Source organism: Sander vitreus, chromosome 4, assembly GCF_031162955.1.
Source record: "Sander vitreus isolate 19-12246 chromosome 4, sanVit1, whole genome shotgun sequence".
Lineage (NCBI taxonomy): Eukaryota > Metazoa > Chordata > Actinopteri > Perciformes > Percidae > Sander > Sander vitreus.
Window position 1 is genome coordinate 225,001 of NC_135858.1, and position 9,212 is coordinate 234,212.

Genomic DNA, 9,212 nt, shown 5'->3' on the forward strand with positions numbered 1-9,212 from the left:
GCGTCCCTGTCTCAAACCGGCTGATGGCGTCCCTGTCTCAAACCGGCTGATGGCGTCCTGTCTCAAACTACCTGATGGCGTCCTGTCTCAAACCAGCTGATGGCGTCCCTGTCTCAAACCAGCTGATGGCGTCCTGTCTCAAACCGGCTGATGGCGTCCTGTCTCAAACTACCTGATGGCGTCCCTGTCTCAAACTAGCTGATGGCGGGGCGTCCTGTCTCAAACCGGCCGATGGCGTCCTGTCTCAAACCAGCTGATGGCGTCCTGTCTCAAACTACCTGATGGCGTTATTTCTAAGTTACAAACAGCTTTAGGAAATGGCAGAGTTTTAGACGGAGCGGAGTCTCAACAACCGCCCGAAAGCACGTAACGTTATACGGTGGAGAGAGATAGAGAGAGACTGAAGAGAGAGAGGCCCAGCGGTGTTAGAATAAAGCACGTAACGTTATACGGTGGAGAGAGATAGAGAGAGACTGAAGAGAGAGAGGCCCAGCGGTGTTAGAATAAAGCACGTAACGTTATACGGTGGAGAGAGACCAAAGTTAATATTGGATATTTGGAATTGGAAGTGTTATAGTTGCTTGGCTAACTATAGCATGGTTGTGCATAACGTCGTGATTTCCCTGGCAGACAACTCACGTCATGCAGGTGTAACGCAGACAGCTAGAACAGCTGTAAATGATGGAGATACTAAGAGATCATTTCGGGTTCGGCCACCGTAGGAGGAAGGGCTAGAAAGTAGTATTCAGTTGGTTGTCATATACAATTCCACCACTAGATGGGAGAAGTTCTTACACAATGTACAGTAGCTTTAAGAAAACTTGAAACATTACTGTTAATGACACACACACACACACACACACACACCTCCTGGAACCAGCAAGGCAGCATACTGAAGAATCACATTCCTCCAGACATCAACATCAACACATTACGTCACCCTGTCTGTTATTATGATGTAGGACGCATTGCTTCAGCTTCTATTAAAAATGTTGGGTATCGGTAATCGGTTGATTATTTTCTCAATAAATCTATTAGTTTCTTTGGTTTCTGCAGCAGAGAAGGTGAGTGATGGCCGGAGACAGGCAATGCTTTTTGAGGTGAAAGAAGGCAGTTCTGGTTATTTGGTTGATGTGGTTTTCAAAAGTGAGGTTGCTGTCTGATGACTCCCAGGTTACGGATGTGTGGGGATGGAGACAGGGTGAGACCGAAGTCATGGGAGATCTTTGTGAGGGATTTCGGGCCGATGAGCATCAAGTCGGATTTATTGTAGTGGAGTTGGAAGAAGTTGGATTGCATCCAGGTTTGAATATCGGTGAGGCAACCGTGATGAGTGCAAGGGGTACTCAAACTCAAAATCAGGGAGGCTAAAGACAGTTATAGGAGAAAGCTGGAGAGTAACCTCCAGCACAACAACATGAGGGATGTGTGGAGCGGCATGAGAACCATCGCTGGGTTCCAGAAGACTGGTGGCATGGGGTTGGAGAGACTGTGAGAGTCATGTTCTTTGACTTCTCCAGAATGATCTGAACCTATTTTTCAATAGGTTTGATACTGCGCCCCAACCCCCACAAGTCTCTGCTGCTGGCTGCCCAACACTAGTGAATAGTGACTATTCTCTCTGACCAATCAGTAGTCTGCAGGTTTTCACGTCACCTTTTCGGCTCGCCTCAGCTCGCTTGGAACCTCGACTGAGGTGGTACTAAAAAAAGTACCTGTTAACAGGTACCAGGTACTTTTTTTCGTAATGGAAAACCAAAAAAGGCGAGTAGAGTCGAGGCGAGTCGAGCAGGTACCATGTAATGGAAAAGCAACTATAAACTGCCACTTTACCTCGTCCTACTCCTCCTTACAGGCCCTTTGTCTGCACCTCACCACCTCAACTCACACCCTCCTACTCCACCCCTCCCCCCTGCTCTACACCATGTCCTCTACAACCTGAGGACCTCACCCCTCCCCCCATGGTCACCTCTACAGTGTCCTTCACGCCTGACCTGGTGAGAAGACAGCTGACAAGACTCCACTCCGGCAAAGCTGCTGGCCCAGACGGTGTATTTCCCAGGGTGCTTAAAGCCTGTGCCCCCCAGCTGTGTGGAGTACTAAGTCTAGTCTTCAGCCTGAGTCTGCACCTACAGAGGGTCCCCGTGCTGTGGAAGACGTCCTGCCTCGTTCCTGTGCCAAAGACGCCACGTCCCAGCGGCCCTCAGGAATACAGACCGGTGGCTCTGACGTCCCACATCATGAAGACCTTCGAGAGGCTCGTCCTGGAGCAGCTAAGGCCTATGGTCAGGCCCTTCACTGCTCCACTACAGTTCGCCTACCACCCCAGCCTGGGAGTTGAGGACAGCATCATCTATCTGCTGAACAGAGTCTACACTCATCTGGACAAGCCTGCGAGCACTGTGAGAGTCATGTTCTTTGACTTCTCCAGTGCTTTCAACAACATCCGTCCAGCTCTACTGGGTGAGAAGATGACTGCGATGCAGGTGGAGGCCCCCATCGTGTCCTGGTTTGTTGATTACCTGATGGGCAGGCCACAGTACGTACGCCTAAAGATCTGTGTGTCTGACAGGGTGGTCAGCAACACTGGGGCTCCACAGGGGACTGTCCTCTCTCCCTTCCTCTTCACCCTCTTCACCTCGGACTTCAACTATTGCACCGAGTCCTGCCACCTTCAGAAGTTTTCTGATGACTCAGCAATAGTTGGCTGCATTGAAAAGGGTGATGAGAATGAATACAGGACTGTTGTGGTCAACTTTGTCACTTGGAGTGAGCTGAACCACCTGCAGCTCAAAGTGACAAAAACGAAGGAGCTCGTAGTGTATCTGAGGAGGGCAAAATCATCTGGGACCCCTGTTTCCATCCAGGGGGTCCCTGTGGACACTGTTGAGGAGTATAAGTACCTGGGGGTGTACTTAAATAATAAGCTGGACTGGACTAGAAACGCAGAGACCGTCTACAAAAAGGGCCAAAGTCGACTGTTTTTCCTCAGGAGGCTGAGGTCCTTTAACATCTGCCGGACGATGCTGAGGATGTTCTACGAGTCTGTTGTGGCCAGTGCTATCTTCTTCGCTGTCACATGCTGGGGCAGTGGGATGAAGGTCGCTGACACCAACAGACTGAACAAACTGATCAGGAGGGCTGGTGATGTCGTGGGGGAGGAGCTGGACACACTGACGACCGTGGCTGAGAGGAGGATGCTGTCCAGGCTTCAGTCCATCTTGGATAATGTCTCACACCCTCTCTACGACACACTGGCCCAGCAGAGGAGCACCTTCAGCAGAAGACTCCTGATCACTTCTCTTTTTCATTGCACTATAATCATCTCAACATAGACTATCATTTCTCTTTTTTATTGCACTATTTGCACATTAACACTGTACATTTCATATTTTATATATTATTACTGTTTATTTGTTTTTAATATATATGTTAAAAGTCTGGATAATATATGTTGTTTGTATATCTGAAGTGGTAACAAAAATAATTTCCCCCTGGGATTATTAAATAGCTCATATTCTGCTCATTTTCAGGTTCATAATTGTATTTTGAGGTTGTACCAGAATAGGTTTACATGGTTTCATCATATTTTTGTTGTACTGCTCATTGCTGCAGCTCCTCTTTTCACCCTGTGTTCAGGTCTCTGTTTAAGCTACAGAGTGAGACCTCTCACTGCTGTAACATCTTTGTTGGCAGTCGCACATGCTCAGTAGCTAGGTAAGGACTACACGCTCAGTAGCTAGGTAAGGACTACACGCTCAGTAGCTAGGTAAGGACTACACGCTCAGTAGCTAGGTAAGGACTACACGCTCAGTAGCTAGGTAAGGACTACACGCTCAGTAGCTAGGTAAGGACTACATGCTCAGTAGCTAGGGTAAGGACTACGCGCTCAGTAGCTAGGTAAGGACTACGCGCTCAGTAGCTAGGTAAGGACTACGCGCTCAGTAGCTAGGTAAGGGACTACGCGCTCAGTAGCTAGGGTAAGGACTACGCGCTCAGTAGCTAGGTAAGGACTACGCGCTCAGTAGCTAGGTAAGGACTACGCGCTCAGTAGCTAGGTAAGGACTACGCGCTCAGTAGCTAGGTAAGGACTACGCGCTCAGTAGCTAGGTAAGGACTACAGGCTCAGTAGCTAGGTAAGGACTACACGCTCAGTAGCTAGGTAAGGACTACATGCTCAGTAGCTAGGTAAGGACTACATGCTCAGTAGCTAGGTAAGGACTACACGCTCAGTAGCTAGGTAAGGACTACACGCTCAGTAGCTAGGTAAGGACTACATGAGCTAGCTAACTGTTTCTCCAACTTCAGTAGTACAAGGCAGGATTAGCTGGGAGACTTCTTCTAAATGAGGGTGCACATGTAAGTAGTTCTTTAGTAGATTATGGTGAACTTGTGTGTGTTGTAGCAGTGCTTTGCTATTGAGAACGAGGTAGCATGCTAGCGTTAGCATGCTAACGCTACGAGCTAACGGTTGTGGTTAGCCAGCTTGTTTCGGCTTGTGACGTCACAGATTTTGACCAGCTGACCCGGAGACTGAAGGCAGGACACATTCAGAAACCGTATCTCACTCAGAACAGCATGGATGGTTGTTTTCAAAGTCTGTATGAAGCACCAGAGACACAAAATAACTCCCCAAATCCCAGAAAAAGTGTTTTTTTCATAATATGGGCACTTTAAAGTATTTCTGATTCTGATTCTGAGGCAGTTGGTCAGGGTGGAGGCTATAGCTGTGGTGATGGATTTGGTAGAAATGTAGATCTGGACATCATCGGCGTAGCAGTGGAAGTGAAGACCATGTTTGAGTATGATATTTCCGAGTGGTAGGATGAAAAGGAGAGGACCAAGCACCGAACCTTGGGGGGCGCCTTGTGACAGAGGAGCACTGGAGGAGGTGCAGTTGTTGATGTGTATGAACTGTTGTCTGTTGGTGAGATAGGAACGGAGCCAGGAGAGTGCGGTGCCACTGATGTTGCAGTAGCTTTCCAGTCGGGACAGGAGGATGGAGTGGTTGATGGTGTCGAAGGCTGCAGTGAGGTCGAGCATGATAACAATGGTGAGGTGGGCAGAGTCAGAGGAGAGGAGGAGGTCATTGGTGACTTTGAGGAGGGCTGTTTCAGTGCGTTGTTGTGAGCGGAATCCAGATTGAAATGGTTCAAACAGGTTATTGGAGGAGAGGTGGGTTTTAATTTGAGCAGCGACAACACGTTTCAGGATTTTTGACGGGAAGAGGAGGTTGGATATGGGGCAGAAGTTGGAAATGGTGTCTGGGTTTAGACCAGTTATCTTGAGGATGGGGGTGATTGATGCAATTGAGTGTTGTGGGGACTGATACGGAACAGAGAGAGGAATTGATGACTGTAGTGATGAGCGATGGATGATAGCCAGGTCTTAATGAAAGCTGATGGGATCAAGGCTGCAGGGGGAGCTGTTCATACCTGTGGTGAAATGTGAAAGCTCCACAGGGGACAGCAGAGTGAAATGAGAGCGCGACTGAGAGGGTGGAGGGGGGGAGGCAGGTGTTTTGGTTGAAGGAGCAAGAGAGGTGGTCTCTTGCTGTAAATGGTGTTGATTTTGGATTGAAAAAATCAGAGAAAAGAGTTTATCTATTATCAAACTTGCTGAAAAATGAGTAAACATTTATAGTGACTTATAGTAGATTTATAGTGGCCGGTTAGCTCAGTTGGTAGAGAGGGCGCACATGTGCAGAGGTTTGTTCCTCGACGCAGAAGGTCCAGGTTTGCAGTCCGACCTGTGACGGTTTTCCAGCATGTCTTCCCCCCTCTCTCTCTCTCTCCTTTCATATCTCAGCTTTCCCCTCTAATCAAAGGCAGAAATGCCCAAAAAATGCTCTGCATAATATGTGGCGACAAGCTAGCAAATGAGGACCCCGATTTTCTGCGGTGACAGCAATCATAACAAAATCACGGAATAAACCGGAACATAAGGAACGCACTTTTGGTGTCACTGTCTACCGTTACCCCCAGATGGGACCGTTTGGCTGCACAGAAACAAGCACAGGGCTCCCACTGATACATCGTACATTTGTTTTCATATTACGTATATATATATATATATATATATTATTAGATATTTGTTTTCATGCTGGAGACCGGTCCGTGAAAATATGTCTTACATGAAATCGAAATGTAATCACGATCACGATTTTGGCTTCCCACGATCACATTCACGTGATCGAGCGATATTTACAATGCTTTACTCCGTAAACCACTCTCTGATCACGTGCCTCCGTGAGCCAATCAGAGTTGTTCCCTGCACCGGGCAGCTTAGTTTAGATGTAGACGGTCACAGAGGACGGAGTAACGTGAGGAAAACTCCACAACAGATAGCAGTCGGTCATAAGTCGTCACGAGGTTTACCAGTTTACCAGTAAATGCAACATTTAGTCCCGTCTGGTTGTTTTTCAGACAACAGCAGTGACCAGTGCTAGTTTGAGTCTGTTAGCTCATAGCTTTAGCGGCAGACTGTTGTACGTCCCGCTGTTGGATCCTCTACAGTGAAATACAGTCACACTACACCGTTTAGCTGTCAGTATTTTAGCTGTGTTTAATCCAGTTAATACTGTAGCTAACGGTAGGCTAACGTTAGCTGCTGTGTAACGCGTTATTAGTGTTTACTGTAGCTAACGGTAGGCTAACGTTATCTGCTGTGTAACGCGTCATTAGTGTTTACTGTAGCTAACGGTAGGCTAACGTTAGCTGCTGTGTAACGCGTCATTAGTGTTTACTGTAGCTAACGGTAGGCTAACGTTACCTGCTGTGTAACGCGTCATTAGTGTTTACTGTAGCTAACGGTAGGCTAACGTTACCTGCTGTGTAACGCGTCATTAGTGTTTACTGTAGCTAACGGTAGGCTAACGTTAGCTGCTGTGTAACCTGTTATTAGTGTTTACTAGCGTGACGTGCAGTGATGTTTCTGTTGCCTCTAACGTCTGTTTTGGAGCATCAGAGACATTTAAGTGGCACCGTAATCAGCGTTGCTATTTTATCCAGGTGGGTACCGGGCACCGGTGCCCTATTGACACCAGATTTTAACATGCGCCGTATCTTTTCACGGCAAACGCACGTTTGGAAAGCGGTCGCACATCAGCAGAAATGGCTCCTTCATAATATCCTTCAACAAAGGAGGAATGTAGCACCATGTGGACGTGAAAGCAGCTATAATCAGCCTATGTGACAATAACATTTGTTTTGGTTAAAATCAACAAATAATCGTGTTAATTAATCGTGATCAATATGTTGATCAAAATAATCGTGATTATCATTTTGGCCATAATCGTGCAGCCCTACTATAAGCGATAGTGATATGTCAGGGCTTTGTGTCCGCCATATTGTTATGGAGTTCTTGTGCCCCCTAGTGGCCAAAACAATTAAGAATAATTCAGCAGCTTTTAAAAGTGAGTAAAAGGCACTAGAGCTGTACTACTGTACTGCAACTACAGTACTTTGATTATCAAATAATAGTATGCAAAAATACCAAATATTTTGGTGGTTCCAGCTTCTCAGATGTGAGGATTTGATGCTTGTCTTTGTCAAACTGCATATCTTTGGGTTTTAGATGGTTATTTGAAGACATCTCCTTGGCCTGCAAGAAATTAAAACGCCATTTTTTAACTTTTTTTTTAACAATTACGGCTATACGGTGTATGTGTAAGTAAACATGTATAAATAACTGAAGCATCAAATTGTTTTGTATTCAACAAAATGATAAAAATAGAAACTTCTTCCTACTCCTTTTTGAACATGGGAACTTCTTGTTTGAGTAGTATAGAATGGAAATTATACAAAAGTACAGTAGAGTACATGTATTTCTTACTTTCCACCACTGCTTGGTACTACTTTCACTACTGCTAGTATCAACAAGCACAAAAAACAACAAATAAACATCATTTTCAACACCAAGCTGTCATGGTGAAAGTGTTTACAGAGGACCATGTGTCTGTCTGTCTGTGTGTGTGTGTGTGTGTGTGTGTGTGTGTGTGTGTGTGTGTGTGTGTGTGTGTGTGTGTGTGTGTGTGTGTGTGTGTGTGTGTGTGTGCGTGTGTGTTTGCACAATCTCAGGCAAACTTGTGACTCACAGGGCAGCAATAAAAACCTCTTTTCTTCTCTCTCTAGTAGTTTCAGACAGACAGACAGGCAGGCAGGCAGACAGAGAAACAGAGGAACAGACAGACAGACAGACAGGCAGGCAGGCAGACAGAGAAACAGAGGAACAGACAGACAGACAGACAGGCAGGCAGACAGACAGAGAAACAGAGTCACAGATAGACAGGCAGACAGACAGAGAAACAGAGGGACAGACAGAGAAACAGAGGGACAGACAGACAGACAGGCAGGCAGACAGACAGACAGACAGACAGACAGGCAGGCAGGCAGAGAAACAGAGTCACAGATAGACAGGCAGACAGACAGAGAAACAGAGGGACATACAGACAGGAAGAGAAACAGAGGGACAGACAGAGAAACAGAGAGACAGACAGAGAGACAGACAGACAGGCAGGCAGGCAGGCAGCCAGACAGACAGACAGGCGGTGGAAGTTACCTCCCTCACATTATTCTTCTCTTACATTAACAAAAAATGCACATTTTTATCATTTTTTTGGGTCATTTTCTTCGACGAAAAACTAACAGAAAACTAATGTTTTCGAGTGCAGCTTCTCACCTTGAGCCGTGTCGCCATCCATCACCTGCCTGCATCAGGCTGCAGCTCCTCCCGGCGACCACAAACAGATCAACACATCCACAATAAACCGAACTGTCTCCGGCTACTGTCGCTCTGCCGCTGGGTAAAGACTTTTTACTCTTCTGTAATGAGTCAAAAGTCAAACTTAATTCCGAGCACTGAAGCTGAACAACAAACTGTGAGTCGCTGTGAAAACCCTCCTATCATGTAATCAAGAGCGAGGACGAGCCAGATATTTTTTCCGGTAACGCCTTCAAAATAAGAGCCATTAAATGAATTATTCACTTTCACTTATTCGCCGTGTGTACTTCGCAGTGGTGTAGTCTACGTGATACGCAGGTATACGCAGTATATACCCACTAAAAAAGCTTCCAGGACTTAAAAATGCCTAATGACACGCAACAACATACTTTCCATATATATATATATCTATAATTTCGATATTTTTTGAATTGTCATCTGTGTTTTTCTTCTTCACATAGGCTGAATAAAGGTATTTCCACCTTAAATTG

At 46.2% G+C, this 9,212-nt stretch overlaps 1 protein-coding gene across 2 annotated transcripts in view; it reads right to left on the reverse strand.

Moving 5' to 3' along the window:
• arhgef3 (Rho guanine nucleotide exchange factor (GEF) 3) overlaps positions 1 to 8,910 on the reverse strand; it is a 59,015-nt gene extending 50,105 nt beyond the window's left edge. Inside the window, exons 1-2 of one of the 2 annotated variants that reach the window (XM_078247608.1) lie at positions 8,680 to 8,910; positions 7,495 to 7,602 (exon numbers count right to left, since the gene is read on the reverse strand). In XM_078247608.1, the coding sequence (XP_078103734.1) occupies positions 7,495 to 7,602; positions 8,680 to 8,697 (126 nt within the window). In that variant the 5' untranslated portion in view covers positions 8,698 to 8,910. The remainder of the gene's footprint in view (positions 1 to 7,494; positions 7,603 to 8,679) is intronic. The other variant, XM_078247611.1, reaches the window with a different exon arrangement.
• Between the last annotated feature and the right edge of the window lie 302 nt (positions 8,911 to 9,212).